The 27,208-nt window shown below is 41.3% G+C and overlaps 2 protein-coding genes across 2 annotated transcripts in view; both read left to right on the top strand.

Annotated features, from left to right (window-relative positions):
- Nucleotides 1-4,185: 4,185 nt before the first annotated feature.
- On the top strand, nucleotides 4,186-7,171 carry LOC148389988 (uncharacterized). Its single transcript, XM_088391282.1, has 4 exons — nucleotides 4,186-4,547; nucleotides 5,161-5,299; nucleotides 5,547-5,627; nucleotides 5,813-7,171. The coding sequence occupies exon 4, from the start codon at nucleotides 5,908-5,910 to the stop codon at nucleotides 7,036-7,038; it is 1,131 nt and encodes a 376-aa protein (XP_088247408.1). The 5' UTR covers nucleotides 4,186-4,547; nucleotides 5,161-5,299; nucleotides 5,547-5,627; nucleotides 5,813-5,907; the 3' UTR covers nucleotides 7,039-7,171.
- A 1,415-nt stretch (nucleotides 7,172-8,586) lies between these two features.
- LOC148389987 (uncharacterized) overlaps nucleotides 8,587-27,208 on the top strand; it is a 65,029-nt gene continuing 46,407 nt past the window's right edge. Inside the window, exons 1-5 of the mRNA XM_088391278.1 lie at nucleotides 8,587-8,802; nucleotides 20,247-20,394; nucleotides 21,340-21,498; nucleotides 24,676-24,868; nucleotides 26,669-26,800. Of these exons, the coding sequence (XP_088247404.1) occupies nucleotides 8,667-8,802; nucleotides 20,247-20,394; nucleotides 21,340-21,498; nucleotides 24,676-24,868; nucleotides 26,669-26,800 (768 nt within the window). The 5' untranslated portion in view covers nucleotides 8,587-8,666. The remainder of the gene's footprint in view (nucleotides 8,803-20,246; nucleotides 20,395-21,339; nucleotides 21,499-24,675; nucleotides 24,869-26,668; nucleotides 26,801-27,208) is intronic.

Raw genomic sequence — 27,208 nt, 5'->3', positions numbered from 1 at the left:
TTGTCGAGTTTGGAGATGAGTCGCTGCGGCACAATGGTGTTGAAGGCAGAGCTGAAGTCCACAAACAGCAACCTCACATATGAGTCCTTTCTCTCCAGGTGGGTGAGGGCCGAGTGGAGGGCAGAGCAGATGGCATCCTCAGAGGACCGCTTGGCACGGTACGCAAACTGGAAAGGGTCAATGGTGGGGGGGAGAACGGACTTCTGGAATGCAGATTTACTGGCGCTTGACACAGCTGGTTTCCATCAGCAATGAACAGTGTGGGGTCGGGAACGCAGACTGGGGGGTCATAAGTCATTAGTGTTGGCTCGTGAGTAAATGATTCGTTCAAAAGAACGAATTGTTTCAGTGAACGAGAGGGAACGATTTACTTCCTAATGTGATTCGTTCTTCTTTTTTTTTTTTTAGTTCATATGAATTCAACCGACACGCAATAACGTAACTTATCCCACACAGTAGGTGTCAGTAATGCACATCGAAGCTGGTGCCACCTCGCCGTAAATTAAAACGAGGAAGAAAATGACGTAACTTCCCGTTCATGAACGAATTGTGAATTGCATTTCCCGTTCAGCAACTGAACGGATCTGTGAGTGAACGAGTCAGTGAGGGAGTGATTTGCATTTCCCGTTCATCGCGAGAACGGATCAGTGACGGAACGAGCCCTGACTTTCCAGTTCGCGAACGAGACAACGAATGAACTGCCTTCCCGTGCATCAACGGTCTCACGCCAGGAGACGCAACATGTTCACTGACTCGTCCGTTGATGCACAATTTACCGAATGAACGTGAACTATGTAAGCCAGAATGTAGATGAACGATTTGCCAAGTAAAGAAAGAACTACTAACTGAAACACCTCTTCTTTTTTGCTCATTTTCTCCAAGCTAACGACTTACTTGATTGCATGAAGAAATGCGCCGATATGCAACAACGGGAAGAATATGCTTCTCCTTATTATTCTCCTCTTATTTTATAATACAGTAGTTCTTAACACATGTATGCATATATGCGCCTAAATATTGTTATCCAATATATCTACTACAAATTTCACATTAGATTGCTGGTTTGAAATGTACTTTTATTATTATTATTTTAATAAACATCCGTCCATCCATTTTCTGAACCGCTTAGTCCCCACGGGGGTCGCGGGCATGCTGGAGCCTATCCCAGCCGTCATCAGGCAGGAGGCGGGGGACACCCTGAACTGGTTGCCAGCCAATCGCAGGGCACACAGAGACAGACAAGCATGTTTTTGGAATGTGGGAGGAAACCGGAGTGCCCGGAGAAAACCCACGCGGGCCCGGGGAGAACATGCAAACTCCACACAGGGAGGACCGGAGGTGGAATCGAACCCGCACCCTCCTAACTGTGAGGCAGACGTGCTACCCAGTGCGCCACCGAGCCGCCCATCTTAATAAACATTTATGTTAAAACTTTGGTGTTTTATTCCTTGTTTGTATTTTTGCCCATTTAAACATAGAAATCTGACATTTGGTCAACTGCTTTATATGACAATATGTATACCGTATTTGCCGGTGTATTGGTCGACCTTTTTCGATCCAAAATCGACCGAAAAAAATCGACCTCGACTTATACACCGAATCATAAAATTTAACTTCGTATTCATCGCTTCAAATGTGATGGTAACCAAGGCCGTTTCTCGTGCATCTCATTGTGCATGGGTGTGCGTCCGTCAGGCTCATCAAACAGCGAGAAACTGAATCATTATAAAGCGTTCGAAGCATTAACACGCATCCTCAGCAACAATTTCAAATATTCTCACCTCAATAACGGACATCGAAAGCCAGACAGCGACGATGACTGCTCGGGGGAAGTACTGGGTATTGAGCGAATGTGCGAGTCATCGCGCGTCAAGCAACGGCAATAACTACCGGTACGTAAACATTCAATCGCCATGTCTAAATGAATGTCGTTGGCACTTAGAAAATATTCGCCAAACTTGGCCAGACTTCCAGGGGAAGAGGCCGAATTTTCACTTGTTCTGGCCGACCGGAGGAAGCAGCCGAGGCGGACACTTTACGGCGGTTGAGTCGTTGGCACTTAGAAAATATTCGCCAAACTTGGCCGGACTTCCAGGGGAAGAGGCCGAATTTTCACTTGTTATGGCCGACATGGGGAACCAGCCGAGGCGGACATTTTACGGCGGTTGAGTCGTTCGCACTTTGAAAATATTTGCCAAACTTGGCCAGACTTCCAGGGGAAGAGGCCGAATTTTCACTTGTGGTGGCCGACATGGGGAACCAGCCGAGGCGGACACTTTACGGCGGTTGAGTCATTGGCACTTAGAAAATATTCGCCAAACTTGGCCAGACTTCCAGGGGAAGAGGCCAAATTTTCACTTGTTCTGGCCGACATGGGGAACCAGCCGAGGCGGACTCTTTATGGCGCAAGAGCCGTGCGCGAGTGCGCGGCCCGCTGGAAGTCGAATGAGGCTCCGCGATTTCATCCGCGGTGCTTATAAATTGCCGAGCCGCTCGGCGGGAGCTATTTTCGGCCACTTGGCGCGTGCGCACGGCCTCCCGGATGTGCCGGGCGGCGTGCGCGAGCTCGCCGGCCGCTGGAAGTCGAATGAGGCCCCGCGATCTCCTCCGCGGTGCTTATAAAGAGCCGATCCGCTCGGCGGGAGCTATTTCCGGCCACTTGGCGCGTGCGCACGGCCTCCCGGTGGTGCCAGGCGGCGTGCGCGAGTGCGCTGGCCGCTGGAAATCGAATGAGGCTCCGCGATCTCCTCCGCGGTGCTTGTAAAGTGCCGATCCGTTCGGCTTGGAGCTATTTCCGGCCTCCCGGTGGTGCCGGGCGGCGTGCGCGAGCTCGCCGGCCGCTGGAAGTCGAATGAGGCTCCGCGATCTCCTCCGCGGTGCTTATGAACAGCCGATCCGCACGGCTGGAGCTATTTCCGGCCACTGCGCATGCGCACGGCCTCCCGGAATTTGAACACATTTCGTCAATAAATTTCGCATATTTCTGATTGAATTTTGAAGTTTAAAATAATGCAACAATTTAGCTCGACTTATACAAAGGATATATCATAAAACCGTAAATTTCCGTCGAATTTTAGGGGGTCGACTTATACACCGAGTCGACTTATACACCGGCAAATACGGTATGTGTTTTACGTTGTTATATGAGTTGGTGTCCCCCAAAATAACAAATGTCGGCATAACGGTTTTTTTTTTTCGTTCAACCTTTTATTCAAACACAAACAAATTCGGTATAATCACACCATCAACTACAAGCCAACAAATGCAAAATTAAAACATCACTGTCGGCATAAGGCAAACCTGGGCAAATTACGGCCCGCGGGCCACATCCGGCCCTTTGTGCGTCCCTGTCCGGCCCGCATGAGGCCAATCGTAATTAAAAAAAAAAAAAAAATTAGTGTCGTGCGTACAATACAACTGTTTCGCTTTTATTTTGAAAGAAGTCGCACTTCCGTGTAGCGTACGTGTATGTGAGCTGTGCGTGAAGGTGAACAGTGCGAAGTAAAGTTGACAAGGACCGCCGTGTTTTCAACAAGACATGGACTGCCAAGTATTTCTTTACAGAAATGAAAGGTAAAGCCATGTGCCTGATTTGTGGTACACAGGTCGCTGTGTTTAAAGAATATAATTTGAGTCGCCACTACACGACCAAGCATGAGAAAAAATACATCTGTCTGATAAACAGGGCGCATCAGAGGCTGATGCATTGCTAGCAAAACTGCAAGCCCAACAAGGACTTTTTATCAAACTTCACACCCAGAGATGGAGCGGCTATGTCATTTAAGGAAACGTTAAAGAAGTTAAGAAAAAATTGTACTGATTAATAATTGTTTTTTTTTATTTGACCTTTACACCACAATTTCACATAGCTTAATATAAATATAAACAGAATAATTGTATTCTTCTAATTACCAGTACCAACTATTTAAAATAAATAATTTAGTGCATTTCACAATGGAAGAAAATTGAGCAGGTTTAATTTATCGTAGGTGTGGCCCTCTGACACGGCTCGATTTTTCATGTGGCCCCTTGGAAAAATTAATTGCCCATCCCTGGCATAAGGTGTGTCGGCTGGGTTAGCAGCAATGCTGTCTGTCACTCACTCGTGAATCTTCGCGACCGACCAATCAGCAGCGAGCGAAAGATGAAGGCGGGACTTTACGAATTTCTCGTTCCAGAACGAGTCAGTGACGCAACTTCCCGTTCACTACCGAGTGACTGTTGCAAACGGATCAGTGTGTCATCGGCAGCCCTTGTGTGCGCGCGCCCGAGAGAAGGGAAGCGCGGGGTATAAGTTTTCAGGCTTGAGAAGACAAAGGGACTCGACATTTTGGTAGGACGAGAGACAATTCCCTCTGAAATCATGAGTAAAATATTTTCCCAACCAACCGTACTAAAGTTTTCCTTTCCCGAGCCGGGCACTTTTCCACCGTTTGCCTCTGAAGACCAGCTGATCGTGAAAGAGACTTCACCACAACATCATTACGGAGCAGAAAGTAAACCGAAGAATACGGAACCGAGTTTGGTTTAAGCACAGTAACAGAGAGGTAAGTTACGACTGTGGACCATATTGATCATGTTAGCACCGTTATTTGTAGTACCGCTTAGTTGCAGTAAAGAAGTGCGGGCCACTTTGATTATTATGGTAGCTACCACAGTGCTAACCGTGGGATATTTAGCTTGATTTAGCTGTCTTTTGTCAAGTAAACACAAAGGCTACTCTGAGGAGCGTCTTCGACGAATGTTGGAATCTTAAATGCATGCCCCCGATTTTAAATATCAATTCCTTCATGCACTCTACCAGATAACGCGTAATCACATTTATAAAAACAGGTCCGATCCGTATGAAATGTCGTTTTGTGTATTGGGTCGCTTTAAGTTCACGTTATAAACAAAACAAGTTGACACTCAAAGATTTGACCATGATTTTTTTGGGAACAATGCAACTAAACTGTCCTTTTCTAGGTTTATTTTCTTGGCAAACTATCTAGTACAACAAACAATACTATTGTGGAAATATGGGAAAACCTATATTCAATTACTTCAACAAATAAGTTGTGCACCGCTGTCCAAAAGACACTTTTGTTAGCAAAACATTGTTGAACAAGTGTTGTGAACCTTTGTTAGCAAAACATCGTTGAACAAGTGTTGTGATTGCAGTGTGAAAATGTTTGCAAGGACCACAGCAAAGGATGTGGAGGAAAAAGGACTGTAGTTGTCGACGCCCGGAAGCTCTTTGGCTCCAGTGTTAGAGATTTGCTCACTCCAACTTATTTTGCAAGAACCACACGGGAGACAAGTAAGTCCTTTTAGACACCTGCAGGTGTTCGAATGGAGGTCTGAACTCTCCACCCTGCAAGGGCATATTTATTAAGAGAAACAGAGTGGGGGGATGAGTAGGCTGAATAGAAAGCCCTTGTCCTCTAGTCTAAACATGTCAGGGGATGTTTTACGACCTTGTGATAAAGAGGACAAGGTAGGCTATTTTTTACCTGTTGCATTCCAACATGAGCATAAAACTAATCCAACTAGGTCATTTATTACAGGTTGCATTCCAACATAATCCTACGATAAAGATAACCTGGAAAACCCTGACATCCAGCCTTACGTTGTGTTGTGCAGAGTAGGTTAGTACAAGTCTATTTTCTATTATGACTTTTCTTCCATTGTTTATTTTTAGTAGAATTCTATCGAAATCATGTGTGATAGGCTGATTGAAGAAGTCCTTGTAAAGATTTGGCTAGTTTCTCTTCAACTGTAACTTTCATTGTTAATATACATTGGTATAATGTGTGTTTGTCTTCATTTGCAGACATCGGTGAAGCTATTCGTCCTAAGCTGCAGGAGCCAGAGCGCACTCGCATTAAAGAAGATGTGGGCAAAGAGGTCCATCACTTGAATGAACAAATGGAGCAGACGTTTCTTTGCTCCATAAAAGAGGAGGAAGAGTGGCCTTGTATTAAAGAGGAGGTCGAAGACTCCTGTATCATTAAAAACGACGAGGAGGAAGATACCTGCAAGATGCCTTTGACTGGTGTTCCTGTGAAGAGTTTAGATGAAGGTCAACATGAGATGAGGAAAGGGGCGGACCCTCCAAGCTGCAGCTCAAGTCAACAAATGACCAGAGAAGGTGATGGAGACCACTGTGTGGGGTCACAAGCAGCTTCACCATCAGATAGTGATGACTTGTCATCACTTGCTCCTGCTGCTGATGATGAGTCTCAAAACAAACACAACCAATGTTCTCAGTGTGGGAAATATTTTGCTAATTACAGTGTTTTAAAACAACACATGAGAATGCACACAAAAAAGAAAAACTTTTCCTGCTCAGTTTGTGGCCGAAAATTCTCTCGGAGGGGACATTTAAATGTGCACACAAGAATCCACACTGGCGAGAAACCTTTTTCGTGCTCAGTTTGTGGCAAAACATTTGGTCGTAATTCAGTTTTAAAAAATCACACAACAATCCACACTGGCGAGAAAGCTTTTTCATGCTCTGTTTGTGGCCAAACATTCTCTCGTAAGGCAGTTTTAAAAAATCACACAATAATCCACACTGGCGAGAAACCTTTTTCATGCTCTGTTTGTGGCCAAACATTCTCTCGTAAGGAAGTTTTAAAAAATCACACAAGAATCCACACTGGCGAGAACCCTTTTTCATGCTCAGATTGTGGCCAGAAATTCTCTAATAGTCAAAATCTAACACTTCACACAAGAATCCACACTGGCGAGAAGCCTTTTTCTTGCTCAGTTTGTGGCCAAAAGTTCTCTCAGAAGGGAAATCTAACACTTCATACAAGAGTCCACACTGGCGAGAAACCTTTTTCTTGCTCAGTTTGTGGCCAAAATTTCTCTCAGAGGAGCAGTTTAAAAAGGCACATAAGTACTCACACTGGTGAGAAATCTTTTTCCTGCTCAGATTGTGGCAAAAGATTCCGTCGGAAGGAAAACCTAACACTTCATACAAGAATCCACACTGGTGAGAAACCTTTTTCATGCTCAGTTTGTGGCAAAAAATCTCTCAGAGGGGATATTTAAATACGCACACAAGAATCCACACTGGTGAGAAAAACATTTCCTGCTCAGTTTGTGGCCAAAGATTTTCAATGAAGATATCTTTAACATACCACTTAAGAACTCACACTGGTGAGAAACCGTTTTGCTGCTCAGTTTGTGGCCAAAGATTCGGTCGTAAGGATAATCTAAGAGTTTATCCAAGAACCCACACTGTTGAGAAACCTTTTTCCTGCTCAGTTTGTGGCCAAAAATTCTCAAGAAGGGAACAGTTAAAAACGCACACAAGATTCCACACAAGCGAGAAACCTTTTTCCTGCTCAGTTTGTGGCCAGCAATTTTCTTGTCAGAGAACCTTAAAAAGACATACGAGAATTCACACTGGCAAGAACGCTGTTGCCTGCTCAGTCACTTGCCAAAGAGTCTCTATTGAGAATTCTGAGTGTGTTTTGATTGGGATGCTGAACTCTTCTTTACCATAGTTCGTATTTTGGTCGTGAAGAATTTGAAATAATAGTTAACCGCCCTCGGGATGATAATAGTTTTGTATTTGTCATTATACACGGTGTTTATTTTGTTTTTTATTTGTGTTTTTTAACTGTAATTAGTTTGATTTCATATTCAGGACAAGTTGTTTAGTTTTTAAGAGTGTTTAGGGTTTTGTTTTGTGCTGCTTTTAATGTTCATGTTAAGGATTTTGCTGCCATATTTGTCAAGACTGGTTAAGAAGAAAAATCAGAAGCAAGCAACACACTTTTTTCTTTCTTGCACTTGTGTGGCGATTCAGCCCTGCTCTCTGCACTGGAAAAAAACTAACCAATCAAAACGGGGCATGACACAACATATCTGAAGCGAAATGAGACAACTAGGGGGAGAAATAGAAAGCTGAGATGCACAATGTTTTAACCTCCCCTTCAAAAGTGAGGCCAATTCTTTTCATTTTGCTTTGAAAATAGATGAAGCAATTGCTGAATGACAAAATATGAAAGCATGTGTAATGCCTTGGAATCATGAAATAAAATTAGAGTGAATTGTACGAAATGACATTGAACAATGTGGTATGTGGAGAAGTATGGAATTATGGCGAATGATATTAAACGCATGACAAACGCACGCTAGATGCTCGTGACCAGATTTGGGTTTCTGAAAAAGAGGACACCTTTGGGAGGGGGCGTGGTCATTTTCAGTGGGCGGGGTCATTATGGGGTCTTTGGGGAGAGGGTAATTTGTGTCATGTTATGACACACATGGCATGTTGTCTGTATAGCAATTGTATTTATTGCCCCCCCCCCTAAAAAAAAAAACAAAAACAACATATATATATATATATATATATATATATATATATATATATATATATATATATATATATATATATATATATATATATATATATATATATATATATATATATATATATATATATACACAATAACAAAAAGGTAAAAAAGGCCTCCTATTCAGTCCTCTTGCGGGCTGCGTTGGGAGAAATGCAGGGTTCCAATTGGACACATAGGAGAACGTGGGCGGATCTTGTCTAGCTTCATAAGTTGCCGGTTAAGTGGAGGAAAAGAGAGAACCGGACAGGTAAAAAGACCAGCGAAGACAGTCGCATGCTTTAACCACAACACACTTTGGCACCGGAATACACGATGGAGATGCTATGCTGGTGGCCTCAGTGGACGCTCTCACTTCTTGGTCTTAGTAGCTTGTGCTGGAGCACCTCAGAATATTTCTCAACCTTACTTGATTACGGAGGAGACTCTGGTTCCGGGATGCTGCACACGGGTAAGAGAAGCCTCCATACATAGATAAGCCTCCATACTCGCAATTAAATTATTCACTCATTTAAAATGCATTGCAATTAACGAGTCCCAAAATGGCATAAAAAGTTCGAATAATTGAATAATTATTGATTGAGAGCCACTTTATTTCTTCACGACATTCAAAGGACCGCTGCTACAAGCAGCAAAGTTTTATTGTCCCTAATTGCCCTTGCTGTACTTTAGGAGTAATTTATCAAGTTGACGCGTGGTTATGTGTGCTTGGTTATGTGCACAAACATGTGCACATTAATTATGATTTAACGTCTTGTATCTTGTCTGTTATGCATTGAAGGTGGGTGAAATTGTAAATTTTCAAGTGCAAATATACCAGATTCCTTTGTTATGTAACAGTCCCTGTCTTATTAGTAAAACCACATTCTGGATACCTTTGTTGACACATTTCTGTTTGTCAACTTTGCCGGTTGATTCGCCACTAACAAGCTGAGGTGTTAGCTAATGGTGCTTTTTACGTGTTCTCCATAATTTGCAAATAAATTCTTTTAAAATTAGACAATTTTCAGGATTTTTCTTTTCATTTTTTCTCTCATAGTTGAAGTGTGCCTATGATGAAAATTACAGGCATCTCTCACTTACAAGATGATTGTAATTACCTTGATAATTACCTATTTGTCCCACTGTGTATATATATATATATATATATATATTAAAATACAATTTTATGGATTCCCTACCCAATGAAGGACTTCGAATGGAAAATTGCACTTCTACTAAATCCGATATACCCATCTTATTGTTTATGATGTGACAATGATTTACTGTCCTTTAAATCAACTCATTCATTCATTCGTTCATTCATTCATATGTATCAAGTATTTACAAAATAAAACAACAGCAATGACAACTTGCTTTTCAGTTTGAACAATAAATGTATTGTCGTTGGAGCATATTGAATTGATTATACTGTAGGTTGAAAAGGAATTCCCAATTATTTATGATTGGTCACTTTCTAGAGAATTTCCAGGCCACGTCCAGTTGAAATTCCCGATATCTGTAACCTTGTTGCCATTTTCACATGGATGCATTTCACATATTGAATTATCCACCTCTAAATTCAGGAATTTGGTTTTGCACAAAACAGCCCAAAGTTGGGTCAACCCAACTTCCTAGGTTGGTCCAATTGTCAGCCCTGCACTTTTATCGGTGTGGAAATAATAATCATTCAATCATTAGATTTCTACTAATTGCTTAGCCCAAAAACTCAGTTGGTCTTTTTTGGACAGCACACAATCACTTTCAATTGTGCAAATAGAAACAGGAGGTGAATCCGATTCATACATGTTCCATCTCTTGGAAGGATTTGAATGTGCCATCTAGACTAAGTTAAACACAACATCCCGGCAGCTTGACTCTCTTAGCAGCGTTTGTTTTCTCAGAATTGTTGATAGAGTGACAGAAGTGCACACGCTGTTGCGTTTACATTGTGTTGAACTTCTCTAATCCTATCATGACCTGCTGAAATTGATCTCAGATTGGCACTGTGCCAGGCGCCTGAGTGAGTTACGTCTGAATTCCTCAGCAACACACTGTTTGTTTTGCTGCTTGGTTTGCTGCTCATTTCATCTTTTGCGTAATCTTTCTGTTATATAGCAGAGGGAAACGCATCTTGTCCTCTATAGAACTTCAACTTCTTAAGTGTGACTGTAGTCTGATTTTGTAATGCAAAGTAATATGACCTCTATGATCGGTTTCATCATGTTCCAGATATACGTATCTCACCAATGTTGAGAGCTGCTGTTTCTCTGTCAAAAATCCAAAGAATGAATAAATAGAGTTCTTCAAGATGCCTAGCAGACAGTATATATATTTGATTGCCGCCTAATTTTTCCTATAAATTACATTTCGCTCATCCGCCTCCCAGTTCACCGGTGCAGGGTTCGATTTGGGAAAAGGAAAGAAAAAATCTTTATCAGTGACGGGAAGGCTAATGGTTTCGGAGAAAGCAAGGATCTCAAGCTTATGGGTGAAAGATAGAAGAGATTAGGTCATGCCTGGGGCCTGCATGGCTTTTCCCCCCGACAGGCTCACTCATCTTGTACTATAACTCATGATGACACAGCAGCATGAATTTGGGGATTTTGTCTGCCAGTTGAATGAAAGATGCAACCATAATGATGATAATACTTAATGAAAAAATAATGATGAAACGAGAAGCCCTTTGAACAAAATAAATCAGTAACCTAACACAAAAACTAACTTTTTTATTTTGGGATGTTAAATGTAATTGTAACTATTCACGTGTGAACCCTTGAAGCAAAATTCCATTGCAAGTGATATAGCTTAAACATTGCGCTGTCAAAGCAGCTTTGATTTGACTTCATCTAGCACTGTACAACTGTGTGCGTTATCAGCAAGAACATACCTCAGCTCCAATCTTTCATTCTGTCTGAAATGAATCCGTGGAGTTTCTCAACCTTTTCTAAGGTCTCATCTAGATCCTGAACAGATGTGGCTTGACTAATAGTGCAACTTTGTTTTCATTTTGTTACATTTTTGAGGAGTGATACTCAAGAGTTAAATGTTAATATACGTAGATGTGCTTCTCACGATCTGAAAGTTCATACCGTACCCCGTGACCTTTTCTTTATTTTTTTTTACTGGATATCAAAAACACTCATGGGATAATTCAAGATTGGTGGACATATCATATCATAACTTTATCAACCGGCTGCATTGCAGCTCTAGCCAATGACAACAATTTTGTCATTGTTGGCAAATCACTGGATGAGCTAACACAGAGAAATTACATGCTTTAATTTTTTTTTATGAAAGGCCACATTTAAAAATTCATCGACATCAAAAGTGATGATAGTTTTTAATATTTAAATAATTAGGTTACATGATTCTTATAATGTGTCTTGACAGACATTGCAGACATTTAGCATTAAATTTGTTAAACAATAAATGCACACACACACACATACGCATGCACACACACACACACACACACACACACACACACACACACACACACACACACACACACACACACACACACACACACACGCACGCACGCACACACACATACATATACACACACACACACACACACATACACACACACACACACACACGCACGTGTACTCAAGGATAAAGATTTGATTTGTGTATTACACACATTTTGACTTGTCTAGACAGTCTATAAAGAAACTTTTTGACTCTTAATAGTATCAGTTGACATCAAAATGAAAGGCATTAAGCCAAAGCAGATCAAAAACCCAGCGACACACAATTCTCCTCAAGCGGTTTATGATGTCATTGCCAGGATAATGCCAGCTGCAAGCCGGGGCATCTGCATCCAATGAAATGAAAAAAATGCTGTTTCTTGGTGAACCACAGATCCATGATCTGCTGCCCATTAACGCATAATAACATGCGGTCAGAGGAGGCAAGGGAGGCCGTGCCTCCCCTGCCATCATGAAAAGTTTATGATTAAAAGTTTATTATAAAGTCACTTTCCTTTTAATTTCAGTAGTTTTGTATCATTTTGAACCAAAATTGCTTAATTTTTATAGTTATTTTAAAACCGAAGACGATTCGCTCGGAGGAGCCAACTTCCTGCCTTGCCTCCTCTGAGGATTGCGTAATCACACAGCTGCCTATGCTGACAGGCTATGCAGTTAGACTGAACTGCTGTCTGTCTCAATGTCCCTGTTTAAGTGTTCAAACACTGTGGCTATATGAACTAATTTCCGTAGTCACGCTGATGTATATAATATCTAGTGTTTTTTGTCATCTGTCTGTAACGTCGTGTTTCTTTTCACAGGTGTCAAACTCAAGGCCCGGGGGCCAGATACAGCCCGCCACATCATTTTATGTGGCCCGCGAAGACAAATTGTGCATCAAATTCGTGTGTCATTACTAGAATTGCAAATTGTCTTCACTTTTAATAATATCTTTTTTTTTTTTAATATTTGACCAGTTTTTACTCGTCTGATTTGAAAACGAGTTATTTGTCAGTTTGTTTTGTAGCTTTTACTGTATATAATATGAGGTGCTCATACATTTATTTGGGTTGACAGTCATAATGGCCCTCCGAAAGAAGCTATGACCACAATGTGGCCCGCGAAAAAAAATATAAATATAAAAAATACCCCTGTATTGTCAACACGTGACATTTAGATAGCCTGGAGAAACATAATACAAGACCTGCATTGCAGGGTCATATTATCACTGGTTGATTTCAGTTGTTCAGTGTGCCAGTTTGTTCTGAGTATTTTGTAGTTAACATGACTTACAACCAGTCTGAAAATACAAGAGTGACATGTAAAAGCAATTTTGAAGTGAGCTCTCATGTGCACATGTGATTATCTGGTGTTGAATACATGGGCCTGCAAATGCAATACTACTGCGGCATTAATCGTCAGGATGGGATTTCCCCTCCTTCCGTAGTGTAGTTAATGTTTAACCCCTTCCGATTCCTGTTTTTTGTGTACCGGAACTAGCTATAGGAAGTAGCCACAAGGTGGCACAAATCCCCTGCAGACTCTTCAACTTTCCAGCCTCCTGCATGCGGGGCTGCTGCTTTGTAAAGTTTATTTATTTTTAATGTTTTTTTGTGACAGGCTCCAGTGTTCTTAAACAGTACTTTGAATGGATTACATTGATAGCAACAAGAGAGAAGAATAGATGACAGGAAGCAATGTTGTCTCTGTTTGGCTTTCCAGAAAATTTTCAATGAGCTGAACTGAGTTGTTGTCTCTTGTAGCCTCAGGTTTTGCCTCCTTGACATAATTGAAAGAAACAACAGCCGGGAAAGGATAAGCAGAAATCTGCAGTACAAAAACAAGTTTCTTCCTTCATCCTATCGGGTGTCTACTTAAAATGCAGAACTTCTATGTTTGACACTGGATTTAGACCATTCGTCCAATATCGATTTAATGTCTATTTTCATTTGCTTCCTTAATTTAAGTGCTGAACGATTTGTCACACATTCCCAATTATCACCGTGTTCAGTGCTCTGTTGAACATAACCACTTATGCAGGCACTCAAATTGCATATGAACTACAGCGTAAGTGTCAACACAAGGTGGCGACAATATGAAATTACCATTCTGATTAAATGTTTGCTGTACTTTAAATCTACACTGGGTGTTGTGTTGACGGTCTTTCTTTGTGCTGCTTGTGAATATGCACATGCCATTATACCATCTCAATTGAGGCGGAACATATCTAATCAAATTGTAACCCCGTTGAATCGAACCAAACTGAATCGCTCTGACAAGACATGTATGCATGTCAGATTGTTTCAGTCACTGCATATCAATCAAAATCATGACAGGACCACCCTTCTCTAGTTTGTGGATTGAAGTACGTTACTGGAAACAAATGATGATCATTTCTCCCCGGTGGACACTTTTGGGCTGTTGCAGATGAGTGCATGTTGAAGGCTTCTGAGACAGAAGTTTATCGTGTCTGGTACCGAGTGAGCCATTGGGCCTTGTTATAAATACAGCTGTGATATACATTCACTGCATTTGCTGGGCTTTCTCCAGCTCTCCACTGGACTATTAGATCTGTTAATAGGCATGTCGTCACAGATTTTATGTAATTCTCTCAAAGGGACACACACAAACAGAAGGTTTATCAATTACATGCCGAGATGGGGAATCTGTGTGTTGTTCACAGTGCACTCCTTTGGTAACTTTCCGTTTGGCTAGAGATGTAGTCATCACTTAAAGCAGGGGTGTCAAATTCATTTTTTTTGCAGGCCGCATTGTAGTCATAGCTTCTTTCGGACGGCCATTATGACTGTCAACCCAAATAAATGTATGAGCACCTCGTATTATATACAGTAAAAGCTACAAAACAAACTGACAAATAACTTTTTTAAATCAGACGAGTAAAAACTGGTCAAATATTAAAAAAAATAGATATTAAAAGTGAAGACAATTTCCAATTCTAGTAATGACACACAAATGTGATGCACAATTTGTCTTCGTGGGCTACCTAAAATGATGTGGCGGGCCGTATCTGGCCCCCGGGCCTTGAGTTTGACACCTGTGGCTTAAAGCATCAGTGGAAAAGCATAGGAATACATATTTCCCTGTACTCATTCATTTCTTTCATTATTGATCTGGTGATACTTCGTCAGGATGTTAATATTTTTCCATCAGAGCAGGTGGAAGTCTTTAATGACCTTCCCATTTGAGATTCCTCCATTTACGCAAGCAGGGTCGGGTAGTTGTGCCAGCTCTGTCTTAAAAGCTGCTCTATCTGTCACTCCATCCGCGCGTGCGCCCTGACGTCAGCCTCATCGTTATTCCACAGATCTAGTATATAACTATATTATATCGTTAACAAAGTACAAGGAAAGATGTGGGTTTGGTAAATGTCTCTTTATTTAACAAAACAAGAGTTCAACGAGCCAACAAGTACTGAACTGTAACAATAAAAACATATACAAGTTGCGATACGAAATAAAATATATCAAATAACTATAACATAAATAGTTCACCACCACACGGCCCCAAGCACCGGCATGGACTTCCAGGTGTGTGGCGGCGTGAGTTCCATCCCCGGAGGTGGCACTTCCAGCCACAGAGGTGGAAGAGAGCTCCATAGAATAGGACCGGGCGTGCGTAAAAGCCACGTCCAAGCCCCATCCACCGTCCCCGGACAGCCATCCGGCCGAGCGCCGGCCCCCGACTTCATTCAACGGAGGTGAAAGAAAGCTCCGTAGAGTAGGACCGGGCGTGCGTAAAAGCCATAATAGTTTTTCAAACCTTCTTTGTCACTCCAAATCATTAAATCTTTCAAATTCTTTGTCCTTACAAACAAAGCCGCTAATGATGCCGGTTGTACGTGGGGCCCTCTGTCATCCCGCGATCGAATCTTTGTCTTTATGTAAACAACCGCCGCGCCGCGCCACTGACGTCACTTGAAATTCAAATTACAGTAATCCCTTGCTACATCGCGGTTCGTTTATCGCAGTTTAATTTTTTTTTTCTTTTTTTTTTGAATTTTGAAAATTTGTGAAAAAATTCACATATAAGTCGCTCCTCAGTATAAGTCGCCCCCCCACCCGAACTATGAAAAAAAACGCGACTTATAGTTTGAAAATTACAGTACCTATTGATATTAAAAAGGGGTATATGTGTTCAATACTCAGAATCAAAACAATCAGTCTTGAAAGTCTTCACTCTTAACAGATCTCAGACATCTGATGCAGCTGTTTTACTTTGAAACAAAACATAAGCATGACTGGGTGACACTTCCCCTCTCTCCCCACTCACTTTTACCTCTCGTCTTAATAGTTTGATCCTGTTATTATAACACTTGAAGAAAAACATGCATTTAAAGCATTTCCCTCGAGGCCATGATGAAATTTTCATGAATCGGGCTAATATGGTTGGACTGATTGAGCTTTGAAAAGAAAACTATTGTGTTTGTCCATTATCTGGACTTACAGTTTTAGATGTTAATGTTTTCCATCAAAAATCCCCATCCACGCCCACGTTTTTGCCTGCCATTTATTATCCAATGTACTCATCGATCATCTTAAAAAGTAATGATGTCCAACTAAAAGCTTGTATTTGCAATTCTTGTTGATGTCCCCCCCCTCCCAATTCTCATATTTTCATGCTTAAATTAGCTCATAGCAAACTATTTGACCTCATGTCACGAGTTGTGGTTAAGGGCAAGAGTGCACCTATTTTAAATAATTTCTCGCTCTCACTCACTCTAGTGACTAGAGCAGGGGTGGGCAAACTTTCGTACCGAACCCCATTAGTTTCATATGCGCATTCACCGAACCCCTCTTTTGGGGGGGTGGGGTAATGACATACCAGCAAATCAGTGTGACTTCTGCTGTTGCCTTTGCAAGACCAGTTCAGATATGCGTTATCGCGAATTTACATGACATTCAGGTGTGTTCGGCCATCCGCGGGGGAGGGGGGCGGGAATAGCATACCAGCTCTGCCGAACCCCTGAAGCCGACTCACCGAACCCCTAGGGTTTGATCGAACCCAGGTTAAGAACCACTGGCATAGATATTCTAAAAAAGCTTTTCGAAAACAAATGCATTTATTAACAGCATTAAAAAAATATTTCACCAAAAAACTACTATCAGTGATTCTCATTAAATACGACACTGTTATTATGAATAATAGTTTCCATCACTTCAGTGCCTGCAGGTCAGATTTATGAAATATGTTTATCTAATGAGGCGAAATCACATCAAACGGCAAACATTCTGACCAAATACATCATCTTGAAGAATCAATGAAAGAATACTTCTAAATAAAGTAATAAAGAAATCAATAGTCTCCCTTTTTTGCTAGTGCATCATGGTCTGGAGTAAAATTTGTTGTGGTAATTCTTAGGATAGAGCCGAGGTGTTGGTCCGTTAACCCAGAGCTGTGACGGGCTTTGTTGACGTTCATGTGGTGGAACGTCTGCTCACACACATAGGTCGAGCCAAATTATCCTCTCTTTTTTTTTTTTTAAACACTCGGCACTCAGTGTCCACCTTTCTTTTTCTCGGGCCACTCATTTTAGTGAAAGGATTCCAGGGGAAGGTTTGTGGGTGGCATTAACGTAAAACTGTATCTGAAAGCTCAGCACGAGAATTACGAGATTGCTGACGTCACAGCCCACACTCAAAATTCGGCACTGATGGAAATAGAGCGTGGAGTGTGCCGGGGCCGTGCTACTTAGTACGTACACGCACTTGTGAGTGTGCACCAAGCTTTCTGACACGGCTTCCGGGAGTAAATGTGCGGGCGGGCGCTTCCCCATCTATTGGGGGAACATACTAATTGGAGGGAAAATGACCCAAAAAAAAGTTCAATAATACAATTTATTCAAGTTTGGCGGGCCGGATTAAACGCCCCGTGGGCCGGATGTGGCCCGCGGGCCGTATTTTGCCCATGTCTGGACTAGAGTCTAGTCTCTCTTTCGCTCTCTCTCTCTCTCTCTCTCTCTCTCTCTCTCTCTCTCTCTCTCTCTCTCTCTCTCTCTCTCTCTCTCTCTCTCTCTCTCTCTCTCTCTCTCTGAGAAGGCCCATAAATTGGGATTCTTAGTGACGTGCAGTAAAATGTTCCATCAGTTGCATTCCTCTGGGCCGCAGAGTGTGACCACAGAGAGAGCTCTGTGTTGAAGGCATCTGTCTGGCATGACTAGGATGGCCAGGATGTAAAACGTAAATAGCTGACAGATTTGGATTCAGTTACGAAACCAGTGGTGCACTCGCCTAGAAGTCAGAAGTGTTTCCATGTTCAAGAGGCCCATGTTCTACTCCTGAATGATCCGCTGAGGATGCAAAAATTTACACAATAAACCACCTCCAAAATATTTGCTGACAGCTGACATTTATGTTTGAAATGAATCCATTTATTCTCAGATGAGAAGGTGATCAGTATAAATATTCCAGTTTTCTCTCACTTCCGCTATGTAATCAAGAGCACTTTGCATAATGCCGCCCTTTCACCCCATAAAGCGTAATCTCTGAGCAGGATATGGCATATTTGCTATCCATTACATTCTGTGGCATCAAGTGAAAAAAACAACTTTAAACAGGGCAAAATGTGCCAGCCCTCTCTAAACTTTTAAACTCAACGAGTCCATGAGTGATTTTCCGCTTTTTAGTAATGGCATCAGTAAGTGGTCTGTTCACGGCGTGCTAAGCTCCATGTTGTAATTACCCACAAGTGAAGGAGATGGTTTCTGCCTGTTTGCCACCTGGATCAGCAAATTTAATCTGTAATCTTTGATCTTTTGCGGTTGCACTTTCTCGTTAATATTTTGATTTAGTTTTATTATACAAAAGATGGAGGATTCTGAGACTTAATAAGATACCGTAAGTTTCGGACTAAAAGTCGCTCCGGAATATAGGTCGCATTAGCCATAAAATGCACAATGACGTGAAAAACAACATATATAAGTCGCTCCGGAGCATAAGTCGCATTTTGGGGGGAAATTTATTCGACAAAATCTAACACCAAGAACAGACATGAACGAGCAACAACAGGCTAAACGATAGGTATGCTAACGTGACATAAACACAAACGAAGAGCTGAGAACGGGCCTGACGTAACATTCAGAGTTATTAAAAAAAATTATTACATAAATAACACGTTTATAAAACCATCTGTGTCACTCCAATTCATTAAATCCATCGATCGTCCTTTGTCTACAATGGGTGCGCGTCACTGACGGCGCTTGCACTTCAAAATATTCCACATGCCCAAATAACGATATATAAATTATATTTCAAATAACTATTATATAAGCAATAATATTATCAAATCATCTGTGCACTCTAAATCATTAAATCCATCGATCAAATTCCTCGTCCTTTGTCAACCAGCTCAGTGGCTTAGTAGTAGAGTGTCCGCCCTGAGACTGGAAGGTTGTGGGTTCAAACCCCGGCCGGGTCATACCAAAGACTATAAAAATGGGACCCATTACCTCCCTGCTTGGCACTCAGCATTAAGGGTTGGAATTGGGGGGTTAGATCACCAAATGATTCCCGAGCGCGGCACCGCTGCTGCTCACTGCTCCCCTCTCCCCCAGGGGATGGATCAAAATCACATGGGGATGGGTTAAATGCAGAGGACAAATTTCACCACACCCAGATGTGTGTGTGACGATGATCATTGGGACTTTAACTTTAACTTTAACAAGGCCACGCGTGCGCCCTGACATCCGCCTCGTTGTTATTCCACAGATCTAGTATATAACTATATTGTAGCATTAACAAAGTACAAGGAAAGATGTGGGTTTGGTAAACGGCTCTTTATTTAGCAAAACAAACTTCCAGGCGTGTGGCGGCGTGGACTTCCAGCCACGGAGGTGGAAGAGAGATCCATAGAATAGGACTGGGCGTGCGTAAACACCATAAGAGTTTTTCAAACCTTCTGTGTCACTCCAAATCCTTAAATCCTTCAAACTCTTCATCCTCCGTGTCACTTAGAAACAAAGCCGCGAATGATGCCGGTAGTACGTGGGGCCCTTCGTCATCCCGTGATTAATCTTTGTCCTTTTTGTAAACAACCGCCGCGCCACGCCACGTCGCGCTGCTGACGTCACTTGAAATTCAAATTACAGTAATCCCTTGCTACATCGCGGTTCGTTTATCGCAGTTTCCCTTTTTTTTTTTTGAAAATCTTTGAAAAAAACCCACATAAGTCGCTCCTTATTATAAGTCGCCCCCCCCACCCAAACTATGAAGAAAAAAAAAAACCGCGACTTATAGTCCAAAAATTACGGTACTCCTCTTCATAAATTAATTTGATATTGGGTAAAGTCACATAGTTCCCCCTAAATCTAAAAAATTGTTTTGAAAATTACAAATATACAGAATATCCAAATACAATGCAATGTTATTTTGTTGACGATTGAAGAAATGTAATTGCGCATTTAGTTAATTGCATTGTCTCGCTCCAGATGAGGTGGACATTCTGCTGGAGTTTTCCATTCAGTCACCCAACAGTCCAAATACCTCTATGACCATGGAGGATGGCGGGTGCCCAGTCCTACAGGTGGGACAGTACTCCGTCTTGGCTCTCCCTCTGATGCAGCTCTTCATTGAAGGGTATGGTTTTATCTTTAGCTGCATGTCTTCTTAAATGATCAGCTCTATTGATTTTGAGTAAAATTTACATTCGGTTGCTTCACATTGAAGAAAAAACGGAATTCCTTCGTGCATGTCTTCTTAAATGATCAGCTTGATTGATTTTGAGTAAAATTTACATTCGATTGCTTCACATTGGAGAAAAATCAGAATTCCTTATTTTGCTGGTATTTATGTTAAAAAAAGCATAAACACTAGCATAGGAGGAAGGCATATGGCAAATGAACTAGAAGGTAAAGGTTAGCTGGCTGTGTCTCTTGATTCTCAGTTTATGACAACATTATGTGATGTAACCTGAATTTTTAAGGCTATCAAAAAGTAGTAAAGTCTTTATTTACAAGATATACTGTATGTGTAATAAAAACACCTATAGAGCATGAATAACAACAGTCACAGGAGGGAAAAAAAGTACTGAATTGTAATACTGATTTACAAACTAGTTCATTAGGCACTGTTTGTAACTGTTGTAATTGTTATAAACCGATGATCCTCTGTAACATTATTTGCTCTTGAGGAAAATTAGCTCTTGTCAAGTTGCAATAAAAGTGTTGCTTTGGAGGCATGTGGATCAACTTCAGACTGGGAAAAGAAAGTTTGGGTTTCAATTATTATAGATCTTATATCCCACTACGCACTTGTTTTGAGGCATCTTGTATTCTTACCTGTGTAATTAACAAAGTTCACATTTTCATAATATTATATAGTATGTCTTAAATGGCAATATTACTAATTTGACAACTACTAGATCTGTTTCAACTGGTGCTATGTTAATTCATTTAAATATCTGATAACATAGTTTCAATATTTTCAAGGTGATCGATTGCACACTACTTTGTGTTTTCTTTGTACAATAACATCTCAGAAAAAACAGTGTCTGTGCCTCTGATGGCATATGTTTGTGTTTAGGTTTGCTGACGAGTTCAGTCTACTGATGCAGTTGAAGACGCCTCAGAGAGTTGAAAGCAGCGTGTTCACCATGTTGAATCCAGACAACCATATCATGCTCCAACTGCGAATCAGTGCTTTCACCATTATCCTCACTGGAGCCCAGCAACGGCACTATGAGTGAGCCTACTTTGCCGTTTCATATTAATTTGCTTTTATTTTCTTTCGTCCTGCTTTTTTATTACAACATCCATAGTATTGTGCAGTGGGTACCGTATTGGCCCGAATATAAGACGACCTCCTCTTTTTCAAGACTCAAGTATGAAAAAAGACTTTTTGAACACCAAATTTAATTTTTATACAGAAAATAATTACAGTACATCTGAAACAAATGATTATAACAATATATTCGAGAGAAAAAGCATGTTATTTTGCCTCATTCAAATCACGCAAAAACCGTCTATCACATCTTAATATCTGAACATTTAAATATGTAAACTAAAGTGCAATTACATTTAGAAATGAATGGCTTCTGGTTTTTGAAATGTAAATAAACCAATCTACTGTGATAAAACAACAAAATTGCAATAACTGCATTAACCATCAAAGTAAAGTCTAACTGTAACTGTAGTCTTGAAAAAAATCTGAATAAGGAAAAACATTGCAAGAAAATAATGCAAACTACTACCGCTATTTTGATTTTTGTTCTTCGTGACAGGGGTTTGCTTTGGCCTGGGGAGTTCAGCATTCACTTTGAAGATATCTGGCGCCATCTAGCGTTGTGAATGGGTATAATGTCTAGACTCCGAATGTAAGACGACCCCCACTTTTCTCTTCTTATTTCAATGCAAAAAACACCGTCTTATATTCGGGCCAATACTGCATACACAAGGACATGGCCAAGCAACATTTATTGTACTGCATTTACTTGACTTGAATGCTTTACATATGCAAAAGATAAAAATAAACCATATAATATAAATAATATAAATGTAAAAAGATAAATCAAATGTATTGTTTATTGATAAATCTATAATATTTTATTTATTTAATATATAAATAAATACGTACACAATAACTTGTGATAATTTCTAATGTGTTAGTAATGGATGTTGTGAATGTACAGTTAAACAGTTTTAAGGACTGTTATTTTGTCTTGGCCAATTTACATAAAATTGTAACCCTTGTTGCGGATTTAGGTACTGTATGCTTACACACTTGCCCTTAAGCAAAAAAATCAGATGTCTGATTCCTATTAAAACCATTATGTGAGATCGTATGATAAAAGCCTGTGCCCTTTTCCGAATGTGTAAAAAGGAGGGAAGCTGTTATGTAGATGTGCTTGGTTTCTTTTAGACTAAATAACTTCTTCAGACATTTTCAAATATGTTAAACCTTCTCAGTTCCTGTGGGGCATACCACAATTTGAGAGTTACCAGGTCTCGTCACATGCAGTCTGGAGCTCTGCATAATGTATCAAAACAGGAGATTGAATGTAGATTATCATAACGCTGCAACAAACAAACATTAGCAGAGTGATGCTGTGCTGTATACTGCGCTCTAAATAATTATTTGATTTTAGGATTAACATTAAACAAACATTTGAGTTTCAGTTTTTACGGGAAACTTTATGCACATGTTATTTTTTCTGTATATTTAGATCACTGATATTAATGAAAAGCCGGTTTGATTATTAGTTTCTGTGGTGGGCTTAGTTAAAGGAAAATTGTACCCCCAAAATATATTAAACCCTACTAGCTAGCATATCAAAGTCTCTGGAGTCATAAAAACCCCTCCATGCAGAATCCTCCAAAGGCTTGCAGTCATGCATGGAGCTTATTTTGGCCACACAATGCTCTAATTATGGATTCATTCTCAAATACCGTATTTGCCGGTGTACAGGTCGACTCGGTGTATAAGTCGACCCCCTAAAATTCGACGGAAATTTACGATTTTATGATATATCCTTTGTATAAGTCGAGCTCAATTGTTGCATTATATTAAACTTCAAAATTCAATATGCGAAATTTATTGACGAAATGTGTTCAAATTCCGGGAGGCCGTGCGCATACGGCTGTTTATAAGCACCGCGGAGGAGATCGCGGCCGGCGAGCTCGCGCACGCCGCCCGGCACCAACGGGAGGCCGGAAATAGCTCCAAGCCGAGCGGATCGGCACTTTATAAGCACCGCGGAGGAGATCGCGGCGCCTCATTGGACTTCCAGCGGCCGGCGAGCTCGCGCACCCGCCCGGCACATCCGGGAGGCCGTGCGCACGGGCCAAGTGGCCGAAAATAGCCCCCGCCGAGCGGATCGGCTGTTTATAAGCACCGCGGAGGTGGTCGCGGCGGCTCATTCGACTTCCAGCGGCCGGCGAGCTCGCGCACCCGCCCGGCACATCCGGGAGGCCGTGCGCACGAGCCAAGTGGCCGAAAATAGCCCCCGCCGAGCGGATCGGCTGTTTATAAGCACCGCGGAGGTGCTCGCGGCGCCTCATTCGACTTCCAGCGGCCGGCGAGCTCGCGCACCCGCCCGGCACATCCGGGAGGCCGTGCGCACGAGCCAAGTGGCCGAAAATAGCCCCCGCCGAGCGGATCGGCTGTTTATAAGCACCGCGGAGGTGCTCGCGGCGTCTCATTCGACTTCCAGCGGCCGGCGAGCTCGCGCACCCGCCCGGCACATCCGGGAGGCCGTGCGCACGAGCCAAGTGGCCGAAAATAGCCCCCGCCGAGCGGATCGGCTGTTTATAAGCACCGCGGAGGTGCTCGCGGCGCCTCATTCGACTTCCAGCGGGCCGCGCACTCGCGCACGCCGCCCGGTTCAAATTTTCTAAGTGCAACACACAATGAGATGCATGAGAAACGGCCTTGGTTACCATCACATTTGAAGCGATGAATACGAAGTTAAATTTTATGACTCGGTGTATAAGTCGAGGTCGATTTTTTTCGGTCGATTTTGGATCGAAAAAGGTCGACCAATACACCGGCAAATACGGTAGATGTATTTACTAATGAGCTGTCCATTTTTAAATGATAGATAGATGTGGTACTTGATAGTGAGTCGGTGGGAGCCACGGAGATGTATTTTGTTGGGCTGGGTTGTTGATTAAAAAAAAAAAAACGTATGCCATATTAACAATATTTTTCCCACCGTTCTTTTCAAAATATTTCTTTTTTTTAAACTTCTGTCATAATCTTTTGGAACCCTGTGTTTAGAGTAATGTTTGCACACAGAAAAAATAATCTCTTCTCATTGTTTTGATTAGTTCAATAAAATTCAGATAACTTTCTTTCTATTATTCAGTTTTTAATCTTTCTCACTTGTGAATCATCACCAAGCTACACTACTCTCTTGTTCAGGTTCCCCATCCGTAATCTGACTGATGGGCAATGGCATCATGTAGCTATCAGTGTGTCTGGCCAGCGAGTGGCAATATTTGTGGACTGCACTCTGCTGGAGAGTGTGGAATGGGTCAACCAAGGGCTGGGGATCAAAACCGATGGACTCTTCATCATTGGAGGCATCATTGAAGGCTTTGAGACACCATTTGAAGTAAGTTGTCTACATCTAGTTGAATGGAGTGAGGCAGTGTTTATTGTACTGCTCTTGCATTGGATTGTCTACATTGTGTATTTGTACCTCATGGAGGGATCAGTCAATGTAAAAGCTCTGGTTTACCTGATAAAGAATGTTTGTGATGATTCCTGAGATTACTGCTGTTTAATTCTGACAGCAGTAGTCGATGCCTTTCATTTGATTTGGATTTTTTTACCGTATTTTCCGCACTATAAAGCGCACCGGATTATAAGGCGCACCTTCAATGAATGGCCCATTTTAAAACTTTGTCCATACTATATAAGGCGCACCGGATTATAAGGCACACCTTCAATGAATTGCCCATTTTAAAACTTTGTCCATATATAAGATATATACATTTGGCCCGTGGGCCAGACTTTGGTCACGCCTGCTGTAGTGACTCCATATATAAGGCGCACCTGATTATAAGGCGCACTGTCGGCTTTTGAGAAAATTGGAGGTTTTTTAGGTGCGCCTTATAGTGCGGAAAATACGGTACAACTTTTTGTTTAAATGTTCAATAAATCAATCAAAGTTCTGTACAAATACATAAATAAAAGGTACAGTATATCCAGATGGTTAGTATGAGGGGCCTCTCATAGGTTAGGCTTTTGTTTAATACAAGTCCACACAGACACACACATGCAGGAAGGAACAACCAAGAAGATATTTGTGGCCCTGTCCAAACTCATTCCCTATTCATTTGATAGACAGATGTGCAGCTGCAACGCTAAGAAACCATGTGTTTGTTTTTGTTAAATACTCCATGTATGAGAATCCCTTTAATGGTAAGTCCTTCCCAGGTATCAGTGTTATTCTAAAAACAAAATATCCTTAATATGATAGATATATGAAGACAGATGAATAAAAGACAAAACACATTTTCATGGAGAAAAAAAAACAACACAAAAAACAGGGATCAATGTGGTTACATTGAACTTTCTACTTTTTTGGCTGATATCACTTTATGGAAACAATAAAATTTCATTTTGGCTTTTGGTCAGGTCTGCACTGTACGATTCTATTCATGATAATTAGAGTGTTGCTAAAACACTGCTTTCTGAAGACTGTTGCCCAGTGCTGTTTTTCAACATAAAATGTGTAGATGAGGTCATTGTAAGATGTGTTGACATTAGATTTAATGTGATGCATCGTTGGCCGTGAACTAAACAACCACTCTACATTGCGGTTGTGTTAATTGCTGCATCATGTTCATTATGTTGCCACACACATTGTTTTATTGCTAGTTCAGTTGCATTTGAGTTAACATTTTCTTTTCCAACATGTAATACCGCCACAAATGGTGGACATATTTTTACTATGGAACAGACATGTTGTTGGATCATTTTTTGTTTTGTGAGATATGGGACTTTTCTGGCTCATTATATTTCCCTTGCCAGAAAACATAAAACATTTTGAATGACTTTCCATTGCAGGTATGTTTAAAGGTGAAGCAGCAGGGAGACATTCATCATGATTTGGGTTTTCCCCTTGACAGATGCATTTATTTTTGGATTAAAGTTGTATTGTAGACTTATTAGCATGCACTAGCATGCCTGAGGTTGGCAAAGCCATGATACTCACACAGGGTTAGAACTGTATAGTCACTGCCCACATTACTGTAGAAACTTATATAATATACTTAAATAATCTATTGAAATCCAAAATGAGAGCTGTGTCAAAAATTCAGCTTTTACAAAGATAAAAAAGGTAAATTTTGATTGACACAGAATGACATTGTGTGTGCGTGTGCGTGTGCGTGTGTTGTTGTTGTAGGGTCATCTACGACAGCTCACCTTCCTGATGAACAACCCGGATGCTGCTCGGCAACACTGCACCCACCACCCACCAGGTTGTGGTGGGGACATCTTCAAAGCTCTACGCTCCCAACACAACACTGCTTTGGAGGTTAGAAAAGGATCACAAATATTGTACACCCATGGGGAATGGTAAAAAGAATAAAATAATTGGAACTCCATTAATATATCCCATCACCAAAACAAATAAAACCACCTGTATTGTTTGGGACAAATAAAAGGAAGATCTTATCATGACACATAATAAAGCAAAATGTAAAAAAATGACTGCTGTACATTGGGACAAGCTGGAAACTACAGCAGCCATTCATCCAGTCTGTTCCTGTAAGGTGGTGTGGCCTAGTAAGTGATTTCAAGAATGTGGCCAATTGCCAAGGTACATGCACAAGACAACGGGGCTGATTTTATCCAGATTTCATCCACTCCCGACGAAGGACATCAAATGCCTATCATCAACTCTCATAATAATTTTCCTACAAGATTATCTTTTATTGTGACA

This window comes from Syngnathus floridae, chromosome 12 (genome assembly GCF_059516105.1).
Source record: "Syngnathus floridae isolate MCC-2025c chromosome 12, RoL_Sflo_1.0, whole genome shotgun sequence".
Lineage (NCBI taxonomy): Eukaryota > Metazoa > Chordata > Actinopteri > Syngnathiformes > Syngnathidae > Syngnathus > Syngnathus floridae.
Note: the sequence above shows the minus strand (reverse complement) of the source record. Positions and strands in the feature narration are given on the sequence as shown.

What these genes read in the sequence shown, in the direction of transcription:
- LOC148389988 (XM_088391282.1), top strand. Translation starts at nt 5,908, where the DNA reads ATGGAGCAGACGTTTCTTTGCTCCATAAAAGAGGAGGAAGAGTGGCCT.